The sequence below is a fragment of the Lynx canadensis genome, chromosome C2, assembly GCF_007474595.2.
Source record: "Lynx canadensis isolate LIC74 chromosome C2, mLynCan4.pri.v2, whole genome shotgun sequence".
In the NCBI taxonomy this organism is placed as follows: domain Eukaryota; kingdom Metazoa; phylum Chordata; class Mammalia; order Carnivora; family Felidae; genus Lynx; species Lynx canadensis.
In genome coordinates, this window is record NC_044311.2 from 89,008,584 (window position 1) to 89,022,230 (window position 13,647).

The 13,647-nt window shown below is 43.6% G+C and overlaps 1 protein-coding gene across 5 annotated transcripts in view; it reads right to left on the minus strand.

Moving 5' to 3' along the window:
* The window catches only part of LOC115523297 (kalirin), a 482,303-nt gene that overhangs the window by 94,289 nt on the left and 374,367 nt on the right, over nucleotides 1-13,647 (minus strand). For all 5 annotated transcript variants that reach the window (XM_030329206.1, XM_030329205.1, XM_030329203.1 and 2 more), the window contains exon 15: nucleotides 5,972-6,138. In XM_030329206.1, coding sequence (XP_030185066.1) covers nucleotides 5,972-6,138 — 167 coding nt within the window. The remainder of the gene's footprint in view (nucleotides 1-5,971; nucleotides 6,139-13,647) is intronic.

The following is a 13,647-nucleotide window of genomic DNA, read 5'->3' on the forward strand; positions in this document are numbered from 1 at the left end:
CTCTGGGCCTCCTGAGTCTTGCTGGCATATGTTACCTTCTAGTTTCAGCCAACTGGAAACATCAGTTATAGCTGTGGTGATGGGGATCTCCATTTACTAGGTTTCCACTTAGATATTATAGGCTCCAGTCTCTGCGTCGTTCATTAAGTCATGCCATATCCTTGATATTCTTACTCATTTTGATCTTCCAAATGCTGTTTATAAAGGCATGTCAGGTCACCAGAGTGGGAATTTTGATTTTAGGAAGATAAAAATGCATGTTTATATCCATGGCTTAGGTTCAGGGGTGGGACTGATTCTTATACCCGAGTCAGTCCTCGAAGTAGGACTGGGATAGTGAAGAAAAAACACAAAGTCTGCAGTCAGAACACCTGGCTTTTTTTACTACCTGGAAAAACCACAAAACCCTCAGTTTTCTCATCTACAAAATTAACATAATAGTACCTTTCCTTTCTACATCAGGGCTGATAAGATGTAAAACCTGCCGATGGTAGAGGTGATGATGTTTAGTTTTGGAGCAAAGCGAGGTAATGCTATGATTCTTCATTTACCCCTCTCACAATGAGAAGAAAAAAAAAAGGCTAGGACTATTAATTTTTGTTCCAGTATTTGTAGAGCTTACTGGCAAATTCTGATGTGATGTGGGACCCTTGGCTGTTTTGTTACCACCATTCTTTGTAGTCTGATCAGTGACAACTCTTGTTGGTATAATTTTCTATTACTGTAGTCCTTTATTTTCTTGTCTCATAAAATTGGTTATTTATTCTATGAGCATCCAAATGAGTGCAAGGGAATAGAAGAAATACTGTCAGAAAAAATGAGAAAATGTTTTTCTAATCCTGTGTAATTTCAGAAACCTCATTTAATCTCTCTGAATCTCGATTTTCTCATCTGCAAAATGGTAACACTTTGGTTGCTTAAGTCACAAAGAAAGACCAAATGAAGTAACCTAAAAGTGTTCTGCAAACCATAAAATGTAGTCCAAAACACGAGCATTTTATGTTGATCAATCATCTGAGGCAACGATTTACCTATAGGTTAGATGATCTTTGAGGGTCACTTTGAATCCTAACATTCCATACTTCTTTCAAAATTCAGAGGCCCTGCAAACCACAGGATACTAGAGAGAGTCAGGTGGGTAGGAATGAGGGACCAGAGGCATATCACTGCTCAGGGACTCAGGAGCTGGCCAAGAATTCAGCTCAGTCAGAGCTGAGATGGCAAACTGAAAATGGGGATTTACTGCTTCCTCAGGCGAAGAAAGCTCAGGTAAACCCCAGTGAGAAGACTGGATTTGGTTAACTGGACGTGGATGTCCACAAATGATGATGCCATCTCAGTGGGGCAAGCTGTACCCTGTAACCACACAGGCTGGGAAGCAGTTTGTATACGGTTCTCTAGGTCACATTCACAATGAAGCTATGAAGATGCCCTCAAGGCCTCTGACTCTAAGACCAGCTGTTGCTGATAACTTATCACAAGGCACAGTCATTTCTGAAAGTCTGGCCGCAGGAAAAATTGCCCACCCCTCAGATGGTAACTCAAAGCCTGTCATATTTCCAGCATTTCTTAGTTCTAGAAATTCACAATTTAAGAGATTGTATGTGATCATCCTTCCTGGTTTCATAGACTGTGACCATGTCTTCTTAATTATCTCCATTTTGAAACAAATGGACAGTACTTGTCCCTTTGGTCTACCCCAACTCTTTTCTACCCCAACTCTTTTCTACCTTTATGTGTGGTGAACAGAATTGAACACAGTATTCTTGACAGGATCATATTTTCTCCTTTGTTTTCAATGTCCCTTTTGTTCATAAGCAAGTTTTGGGCAGTATTTGGTCCACAGGAGTAATGAAAGTCAATGCCTTTAGTAGACAAATAAGTATGATTTATTTCCCCATGGCTTAGAGCCCCAATATCTTACAAATCCATTTTGGCCTAGTTTCTGTTAAATGCACTGTTCTGGGGTAATACATATGGAAATTCACTTAGTTTTATGCCCATTGAGTAGGTTTTTCAAATCTTCTTGGATTATCTAGTAAATGTGAGGTCATCTTTATCAGAGTAGTAATTTTCCTGGAAAGCAATCAGAGAATGCTGTGGGACTACAGAGTAATCTGAACCACTTTTCTAGAAGAAAGGGGGCATCTGCATGGTCTAGGGCCCTGGACCATGGGCTATAATCAGGGGAGTGGTTTTCCTTAAGCAGTCAACATTTCTCCAGAGGTCTTTGGGCCATTTATCTAAGATACAGAGTCCTATGTAATCCCTCAGAAAGAACACAGGTTGCATTAAATAACTTCACTTGTTCTCAATACTCGAAAATAATTTTCAGTCTAACATCCATAGCATCATCTCTCCTCAAAGCTTACGTTTAATATAATTGTGGTGTAACTACATAACCATAGGTTATGATGGCCAAATCTAAACTTTTCATCTATGAGCTCTAACGACAGAGCTGTGTAACAGCACATTGTGGGTCTCTCCCTTTCTGTCCCCAATGATGGCATTTCAGTTAAGGTGTCCTTTTTCTTTTTTTCTTTCTTTCCTTTTTTTTTCTTTTAGTATTTTCAAAAGAGAAACTCTCAAGCTGGTGTCTAAATTTAGCTCCACTGATCAATACTGACATCTAAATTAACTCCCTCTTTCCAAGTGTCAACAGCTTTCAAATCAATATTTCCTGCTCCACCAACTTCCATCAAACACAAATGCTTTCTCTGAAACTGGATCAGACGACTCCCAAAAGAAAGAGCCCTACGCTGACAAGGAAAACAAGTCTGCCTAATGAGGCATGGTGGCTTAACTAAGCAGCAATCCCTTGGCGCCTCCCAGGATCTCTGTCCTTCCCGAAGGCCTTCGTGGGTTTCTTGCAGTCTGACTTAAGCAATCCAGTATGGTTTTGAACTACAGTCCCATATGTGTCATCTTCACCATGGTGGGGAGAAGCCATTTGCTGCTGCAGAAGAATTTTTTGTCTTCCAACTCACGAAATACTGAATGGGAATGTATCCAGATATTAGTCAAGCCTGGATTATTCATATATAGATATCCCACTTCCCCATTTGATAAAGTACCTATCATCATCCCAACTCCCCATTCTACACAGAATGTATACTTAGAGAATGAAAATTCATTTCCATTTCCATACCAGTCAAGAAAAACGTAATTAGGGTGTGAGCTCTATTATTAATGTTGGAGCAAACAATAAAATTAAAAACCAGGAACAAAACAAAAGTATATATTTCATTTCACAGTCAAATAGGAATGATTTTCCTGTTACTCTGTTTGGATGATCTCTCCCGCCACCTTCGGCTGATGGGAACAACTATGCATGAACGACGGAGGACTCCCATGACCTGTTGGAGCGTGTTGATTGATGAGGCAGGCGCCTTGTGCCAGGCACAGGCCGTGCCTGCCTGTGCTCTAATATGTAGTGCTGTGAAGGCCAGGAAGACCCCCAGGCTGTGTTCTGCTGGAGGGCTGCTTCCTATTTCTCCCGGAGCCCGAGGGCAAGAGTGAGGCCCAGGAGAGGCAAACTGTGGGACTGTGGATAAAGGAAGCTGGGCTGAAGTTTCAGCTAAGCAGTCAACAAGCCCTGGCAGCACTAACCCAATGCTGCCTCAGTTTCCCCATCTGTGAAATAAACAGACACTCCTTTTTCACCATGGGTCTCTTCTCTTAAAATGAGATTATAGGGACACCTGGGTGGCTCAGTTGGTTAAGCGTCCGACTTCGACTCAGGTCACGATCTCACGGCTTGTGAGTTCAAGCCCTGCGTTGGGCTCTGTGCTGATAGCTCGGAGCCTGGAGCCTGCTTTGGATTCTGTGTCTCCTCCTCTCTCTGCCCCTCCCATGTTCATGCTCTGTCTCTCTCTGTCTCTCAATAATAAATAAACGTTTAAAAAATTTATTTTAAAAAATGAGATTATAAATGAGGAAGTATTTCTCATATGAAGAGTAAGTACTATCATTACTACCAAAAGCTTCAGAACTTGTATACTCATCACTGCTCTGGGTCTGCTAGGATTTCCACCACGTTCCTGTGAATAACACATCTCTCCAGAGATTTAGGAGTGGTCCCAGTGTAATTACACAGAAAACAGCCTGGATGGCAGCCCTGTGATTCTGCCTTACTTGGCACTCAGTGATCTCATCTGCACGGAGGACAGATCTTTAGCACAGCGTATGCAGGCTCTCGCTGAGCACTGATCGGGAGAAGCAGAGCACAGAAGACAATTTTGTGCATTATAATAAATAACAATCTAATAGCTAAGACCTAGGCATTAACAAGAAATACTCTGGATATAAAAGAACAGTAATGATTAAATTAAAAAGGTGTCTTTGTCCCCTATACTAAATTAATAGAGTTAAATACGACAGTGTAGCATCCACAGTACATAAGAAAAAATGTTTGGCAGGAAGATGTTTCTCTGCTTAGGATATGTTGGGCGGGGCTCTGCCTACAGGGTGCAGGGGTCAGGATTACTTGAAAGAGTGTGGAGCACAGAGAATAATCACAAAAGTGCCATGGAGCCCACCCTGCCAGGAAGCCCTCCTGGAGCAGTGGAGGGTGGTAACATGCTCTTCCATCAGTGTGACCACTGTTTGGTGACCTCTCTAGGCTTCGGGGGCCTCATCTGTAAAATGGAAATGATATCTGCTTCGGAGAATGGTTGGAGGATTGATGGAGAGACAGATGTAAATGGTACACAGCACTCAACAAATTGAACTATTATATTTGTATTTCTTCAATCCCACTTTGTCTCAATAAAAAAATCTCCATTCATTATGCTAATAATTAAAATTTAGTCTGTTCATAATATAAATATGTAATATTTTTGTTTAATTCTTTAAAATTTTACTATTTTTTAATGTTTATTTTTTTATTTTGAGACAGAGAGAGACAGACAGAGCACAAGTGGGGGAAGGGCAGAGAAAGAGGGAGACAGAATCTGAAGCAGGCTCCAGGCTCTGAGCTATCAGCACAGAGCCCGATGCAGGGGCTCGAACTCACAAACTGTGAGATCATGACCTGAGCTGAAGGTGGACACTTAACCGACTGAGCCACCCAGGTGCCCCAACATGTAATATTTTTAAAATGTGTCATTGGTTACTATGTTTTCCTAGGGGTTCCTAGAGGTCTGGGTATGTCCTTTGGTAAAATGTTTAGTATAATGTCTCATACAGATAAAAAATCTTTTTTTTTTTTCTAAATTGACTTTAATATGGCAAAAAAGTTTCTTATAAGAACCACACACATGTTGAAAAGAACAATGGGTGGGGCACCTAGGTGGCTCAGTCAGTTAAGCGGCCGACTTTGGCTCAGGTCATGATCTCGCGGTCCATGAGTTCGAGCCCCGAGTCGGGCTCTGTGCTGACAGCTCAGAGCCTGGAGCCTGCTTCAGATTCTGTGTCTCCCTCTCTCTGACCCTCCCCTGTTCATGCTCTGTCTCTCCCTGTCTCAAAAATAAATAAACGTTGAAAAAAAATTAGAAAAAAAAAAAAGAAAAGAACAATGGGAACTGCTACCACTCAGTGACTCTCAACTCTGCATCAGGTGTTGCAGTAGGCACGCAGGTGTCCCAAGATAACCAACCTGGCTCGAAAGCCTGACTATGTTTATTGATGAAGGATTTGTATTTCACATGAGCTGTGTGTCAGGCTTGAGGACAGAAAGGAAGAGAATAGGTTCAGTGACTGAGGTCGACTTGGGAAAGGTCCGGAAGTCTCAGGAGACTGTTGGAGAGAAAACTAACACATCTGTAGTTTGAGGCTTGCGCCATCAGATCTAGTCGTTAGATCCAGTAGATAGCAGCGTCACTTTCAAAACCAAATGACCACTCCTTAACTCACCTGTTTTCTGCATTTGGGTTACACCAGTGGCTCTGCATGCCTCACCCCGTACCAGGAGCAGGGCCCGGCCAGGTGGGCAGCCCAGACCAAGGGAGGAAGGTGTTGGGGCCAGGCTCACCTGTTTGACCTCGGCCTGCAGGTGCCGCAGCTGGAGGCACTGCTCTAACCGCTTATGGGTCTGCTCTGCGTTGAGCTCCAGTTCGTGCTGCTTCTCATGGAGAAACTCCAGTAGCTCTTGTACCTGGGCTGCCAGATCGATGTCTTTCTCACAGATTAACTCAATTCCTGATTTAAAACACATGTAAAAACAAATAAAAATAGTACTATAAAGACGACATTTCCTTCAAGAAGCAGAGGAGAGCTGAATGTGGAAACAGCCGCGAGCAGGACCCTCCCAGCCTTCACACATCCCTCTGTGAAACCAGACAGTGTCATATTGAACCTTTGTTTGGGATGTTCAAACCATGCAACCTCTTTTGGATTATCTGATCCTTTGTCTGGGAATTTCATCAGCTGCTTATTATCAGCCGGAGTTACAGAGAGGTGGTTCTCAGGGTGTCCATCCCCAGAGAAGAAAGCACTAGTAGGAACTGTTGGGGGTTTGCTAACACCTACAATATTCACAAGCAAGGCTCTCAATCGTATTGGGAAATACAATACAAAACCAAAAAAAAAAAAAAAAAAAAAAAACCAAAACCAAAACCTCTCTCCATAACTTCTGCCAAAGGCAGAGTCTTTTAGCCGGTCAGACGCAATTTATCATTAGATGGCAAGTTTGTTCTGACGAGTCTCTGGGCAGTGGCGATTTTATTAATCAACAGCTTAGGTCCCCTAAAAAGGCAACTCTTAGAAATGCACATGCTAGCTGTCATATACTGTTTCTCAAACACAGGAAAATACACCTGATAAACATACCCCAGAAGTACCACATGGGTCCTGACTGCTTATCCATTTACAAAAACCATGTTAAAGTTGTGCCCACACAAGGAGAGTTTGCTCACCATCCTTCCACTTATTCAAAGCAATGAGTAAGCCCAGGCAGCCACTGACAAGCATTCCCAACATTTATGGATATGTCACCCAGCATTAATAAGCGGCCAACCATCTGACCTGTGATGGGGCCTCCAGTCAATACTCACTACACAGAAGCTGTGGCTCATTCCTTGTCCATCCACCTCTCCACCTTCCTTACTTTTTCCATATACCTCTCCCAACAGACAGGTGTGGACACACACACTCTTTCTCTCCACCAAGCCAGTGCTCCTATTTATACGTCAGCAGCAGACAGACTAGAGGAGCCTTCCTCAAACAGATCTGTCTTTCAGGATGGATTATTAAAACTCTGACAGAATGAGGGGACTGCCTTAGTTATCACAGGCCTACTTGTCTGCCAGTGGCTTGAATTTGATTCCTTCCTTAGCTCTTGAAGACCACATGAAAAGTGTGCTAGCTTTGGAGCCAGTCCTGAGTCAGGATTGTGAACATGGGCAAATTATCTAAGCTGTCAGAAGCTTCACTCTTCTCACGTGTAAAATAGGACTTTACATACGTACTTGTCTCATAAGCTACCTGCTCAGGGGCTCCTTGGGAGGATTAAATGAGATAATGCACGTAGAGCATCCATCATGTAACATAATAAACATAGACCTTGCTCCTTAGTCCCATGGCTTTCCTGATTCCTGACTCTTAAACTGTCAACTCTCTGCCTTCTTATATTCATGCCCTCTTGGTTGCTATCTAACTCCAACTTGATGAAAATTATAACCTGTATTGTTTCTTGGTTCCAATTGTCCACCTAGTTCTAATTTTGAACCTTGCTCAGACCCACAGCTTTAGAAAAATCCTTTTTATTTTTAATTAAAAACAATTTTTAAAATTTATTTCCTTCAAGAGAGAGCAAGTGGGGAGGGGCAGAGAGAGGGAGAGAGAGAATTCCAAGCAGGCTCCATACTGTCAGTGAGGAGCCCGACATGGGGCTCGAACTCATGATCCCTGAGATGAAGACCTGAGCTGAAATCGAGAGTCGGATGCTCAACTGACTGAGCCACCCAGGTGCACCAGCTTTAGAAAATCCTAACTCAGGATTGCTTGCCTCCTTCTGATCCCTGACACCACTTGGCCCTGCAACTTCTCAGTTCCGTTCAGATCCTTTCCCCAGCTCCTCATCCTCGAGTCTATGACCCAGTGAAGCTCACAAATACGGAGTCACCCATCAATGGGGTTGGGATTAAAATTCCCAGCAGATAAGTCACAAAAGGCTAATGTACTTTCATGGGGATCACAACCCAAGCAGCCTGCCAATCCCAATGTACAGTCACATGAAAACAAGTCCCCTTTGGGAGACATCCCCATCACTCTGACTCACATCTTCAGAAATTCATTACCATCACCACCAACACACCTGCCGGTTACGGGGAGGAGGAGTATAAAGAGAGTGTACACGTGCTAAAGGAACTTCATTTCTAGAGGCAAAAAATAGGGTTTTATATAAGGACAATATGGAAGAGTGGGAAAAATTTCTTTTCTGGTGTTACATGGTAATAATTTCAGTATCTTTTCATGTTTATTTTTTTCTACCAGTTTCATAATTCCAAATCCCAGCTCCTGAAATATCTGTAGGAGACAGAAAAGAACGGCTTGTTCTTTTGGCAGTCAAGTCCCTGAAGTTACTATTTTCATTTACCAAGGGGACAAGGTAGAGCATCTCCTTGACTGAAAGGAAAAATAAGAACACAAAAATTCCTATCTCTGCAGTGCTCAGCATAGTGCAATGACCCTTGGCCTCCATATTTACTTTCTGGAAATGTAATTTAAGATCCATCTGTAGAAGCAGAAACTCTTCCCTGGTTCCAGCCACAATGCAGGTTTTTTCCAGCTTGTTTTCATTCCACATGCATCTGTGGTGTTTAGTATGCTAGGCTTGGACAAAGTGTCTTTCTCTGGGAAGCCCATGGCTCACCTCTGCCACATCGCATGTAAATGGGCCCTCTAAACTGGTAACTCATCAAAGGGGCCAGCACCTGCTTAGGATACCATCCAGAACCGGCTCCCAGCATGCCCCGAGACCCAAGCCCTTCACCTGCACCTACCTCCCTTGATATTATTTTATGAGAGATGAACACAGGAAATAAAACGGGTGAAGACCATGCTTACTGCACTTCTGTGCTCAACAACACATCGTGTTGTAGATGAAGTGAATGGGAGGTACATCAAGTGGCACCTAGAAGGAGAGAAGCTCACCCCTCCCTCCCAGTGCCTCCAAATGCATCGGCATGAGTCCCAGTCAGAACTCATCAACTGGTAAATATCCATCAATCAACAGCAAATGGAGTTTGCTTGTGTTCACATTACTGTTCTCAATTTAGTCACAGTCCTGTTTTCCTAGGGGCTCTCCGAAATGCAGCAAGACGCATTTGTCCTTTCCATCAAGCAGTGAAACCTATCTGTAATGAAACAGTTTGTCAGTCTCTTTAGGGCAAGTTGTGTTGACGTGTCCCACAATATTTTCTTTTTTCTTTTCTTTTCTTTTTTCTTTTCTTTTTAACGTTTATTCATTTTTTGATAGAGACAGCATGAGTGGGGGAGGGGCAGAGAGAGAGGGAGACACAAAATCCAAAGCAAGCCCCAGGCTCTGAACTGACAGCACAGAGCCCGACGTGGGGCTCGAACTCACAGACCGTGAGATCACGACCTGAGCTGAAGTCGGACACTTAACTAACTGGGACACCCAGGCGCCCCATGATGTGTCCCATGGTATTTTCTACTGATCCTTCCACTAGAACACTGTTGGGGGTGTTCCCTCATGAATTTGTCCATGTTCTCACAGGAATGCAGGCTCCCTGGTGCTACGGCCACATGTCTTATATATCTATGCATCTTTAGCACCTAGCACAGTGCTTGACTCATAACACCCAATAAATACCTCTTCAGTGAATGTATGGGCCTCTTCAGGAAAGGGCTCAGGTCATGTCCTACTGTGGAAAGCATCTGCGAACTCTGGGAAAGGACAAACTTAGGTTTGAATCTATGCTCTGCCCCCTATTAACAGTGAATTTCCAGGCTCAAAATCCTCTCTGAGCTTGGGTAAAAACAATCCCAACAATGTCTTCTAGGGGTGTCATAAGACTAAGTAAGTTTAGGGATATACAGTGCCTGGCATTTAGTAGGCTCAAAATATCTGTGTTCCCACTTTTTCCTTTCCCTTGAGTTAATTACAACATATTCATTGTTGATTACCAATGGAACCATTGAATGGCTTGTAAAATGTAAATATAAAATCTCATTGTGAGGTGTTTATGGACTTGCTCAGTGCACATCATTAGAAACTGTGATGGTCTAAATGCTATTAGACCACTGCTCTCAATTTTGACTCACTTTAGATCTGGAGAATTTTAAAAATTGCCATGCCCTGGCCACACCCAGGAGACTGTCTTGGTGGGGGACCTGGTCACCAGGAAGTCTTAATCTCCTGTGGTGATCCAAACACACAACCAAGATGGGAAACCACTGGATAAGAGGGTACAGTGGCCAGCAATCCAGGGACAGAGATATTCTTTATGCTACACTCAGTCAGCAGAATGATTCACACTGTGTTTGTTTAGAGCCTGAGGCCACAACTAATAATGTCACTATACTTACCTTTGCTGCCAAGTTGAGGGTACCACTTAAACTTCCCCCAGGAGAGAGGTGCTTGTGGTCTAGGGTAAGGTATAGGTATTCTTGGCTATGCTACTCAGAGATATGTCTTTCAACTCTTTGTGTGTTCTTTAAACATCAGCCTGCCTCCAATAGAGAATATACTTTCTCTTTTCTCCTCCCCTCCTCACTCCTCTTTCTGTGCAATTCCCTCAATGTAACACCCAGTTCAGCAATTACAAAATCTTTTAATCGGGTTTTTAGAACAGCATTATCAACCCTGGCCATATATTAGAATCACCTGGGAAGTTAAAAAAAAAAAAAATCTGGGCCCACTCCAGACCAATTAAGCAAGAATCCCTGAGGAATGGGGCCCAGACCTTGGTACTTTTAAGTTCTGAAGGTGATTCTAAATATGCAGCCAGGCTAAGAACCATTGTTTTACATCTAAGTCCTCTTCCCCTCCACTCAGCCTCCATCAGACCCACATTTCCATTAACCCCAGAGTAGCTCCTCTTTTGGAAAAAACACAAGGCTTTTCTTTCCTTTTATAATGCAAGTGAAATTATTTATGGCCCGTTATTTTTACACATCTCTTCCACTGCATTGATGTTCACTCCATTAACTAAGCAAATACTGTTATTGAGAACTTGCTGTGAGTACAAGACATAACCACTCTGCTAGATGGTGGGAATGGAAAGAGAAGGAAGAAAGAGTCCTGCCCTCAGGCTGCTGGAGAAGCTGCAGGAACACATAACTGCAACAGAACACAGTATGTGCTAGAACACAAGTGCAATATGTCATAGTTATCAAACTTTCTTGAACCCTTACCATGCACACATATTATCACGATGACCCTACGTGGTGGGTATTCTTATGATTGCCATTTTCCAGGGAAGGTGAGGCTTGGAGAGATGGGGCAGCATGTTCAAGCACACCCAGGCAGGGAAGGGTACGGCTGGATGCCAACCCAGGCACTCTTCCTGTCCCACCTGTACTCTAAGCTCTATGCTCAAGGAGGAGAAGAGTGATCCCCACCAAACTTATTTTTATTGATATTCAAATTCCAGGGGTGGGTTCTTCCCAAGCACAGTAAATTTTAAGTATCATTGCCACAGATCCCCAAAAGTTTTCACTTTAAAAACCTCACATAAAGAAAGAGCTTGAGAGGTACTTGGGTGGTTCAGTCGGTTAAGTGTCTGACTTTCGCTCAGGTCATGATCTCACGGTTCGTGAGTTCAAGCCCCCCATCTGGCTCTGTGCTGAGGGTGTGGAGCCTGCTTCAGATTCTCTGTCTCCCTCTCTCTCTGCCCTCCCCCACCCATGCTTGTGTACTCTCTCTCTCTCTTAAAAATAAACATAAAAAAAAAAGAGCTTGATGCTTTGATTAAACCACAAAAGCAACATATCCATTGGACATGCAGCTCTTCTTATTCTCTTCTTATAAGGTCACATGTAATAGCCACATGGTCAGATTTCACTGGAGAGAGCTGTGGCATGGCCAACGGGGGTGCTTAGGCTGAATCATCATGGCAAGTAAGAGCTGGAGAGGACTTTAGGAATCCAGGCCCACCTCCCACACTAGACAGAAAAAGAAAGGTCTAAAGAGAAAGAACAGGAACTTCCAAAGGCAGACTGTTTGCTGATAGTGGATTTGGACCTTGACTTCACCTAGCATGTTTTCTCTAACTTGACTCTTTCCAGCAAAACCTGGCACCTCCCAACTTGAGGCTGAAATAGATAATGCTAGAGTGAGGGAAGAACCATGAGCAAGTGAAGAAAGTGTTCAGGATTTGCCTTTTAGTCCTAAGGCTAATGCTGACTTAAGCAATGGCTTTTGCTTTGGTTACAGCTGTGGGCACACCAGAGGGATTTAATGGAACCTGCCTCAACGTTACAGATTTCACACCTGAAAATAAATATATGGAGATTCCCTACTTCCATTTATTCCTATAAAATCTAAGCATAAGCCCTTAACTAATTTAGCATGGAGGGCTAAACACCAAATGCTTAATTTTGTTAACTGTCCTTTTTCTATGACAACAGTTTATTTACCCTTTGCTTCAAATATAGTTTATTAAACACACATTATAAATGACTAAGACATTTATTGCCTCAGTCCTGTGTCTCTGAAGTCATGCATTCTTCAACCACCTGGGGGGCAAGACCCACCCTGAGTTCACCCCAACCTTCACCCCACCCCCCAGCCCTGGTGCAACTCTGATCTCCCTTCTTCCACGCCGGAGAGGAGGTAGATGCATTCTCTGCAGGACCAGGCATTCAGCAGCAGACAGGAAGTGAGCTTGCATGAAACCCTTGGATTCATTCCCTTTGAAGCCTCATGGACTATGCCAGACTGATTAGCTAGCTGTGGTAGGAACGAGGGAACAGCCAGTCCCAGCAGAGAGGGCTGAAGAGGCCAATCAAGCCTCTTTTGACAAAGCTCATTTCTGGATCAGGATACTGTGGGTGTGGGCAGCGCATCTGCCTGGGGTGTTTTCACCTACTTAGCCCTCAAGGTTAAGGAAGCCACCAAGCACAGCTGACCCTCAGTCACAAGCAGCTTCAGGGACTGCCAGCTCCTGGTAGTCTTTCTGTTACCATGGATACCTGGCTCTTGGGACAGAGATGGGCTTGCCCAGGTCATGTCAGCCCCCTGCTATAAAGTGCTGCGGTTTGTAGGCAGACAAGCTTTCCTCCTGCCAGATGCATCAATACCGAGGGACGAAGGGTGAGCATCCCTGCCAGGCTTCTCTATCCCAGCTTCTCTCCTATGTACTAGGTGTACATTCTCTCCTGGTTCCCAGCCTGAGCTGGATAGCTAGCTATTGTGAGCACCCTGAGGGCAAGCTCTAAGGTGAAACCCTGAGTCCAGATAAGGCTCTCAATCACAGAGAAAGGATCATTGTTCCCCCCTCCTTCCCTAATAAGACCTTAAAGATGTACAAGCCATTACCAACCATGCATCTCAAATTTTAACGTGCACATGATAGACTTGGAGATTTTGTTAACGTACAGATTGAGATTTGTAAGTCGGTGATAAGTGCTGGGATTCTATGTTTCTGATCAGCTCTCAAGTGATGCTGGTGCTGCTGGTCCAGGGCCCACACTCTGAGTAGATCCTAGATCAGTGGTGCATTCAAACCACCTAGAGGGCTT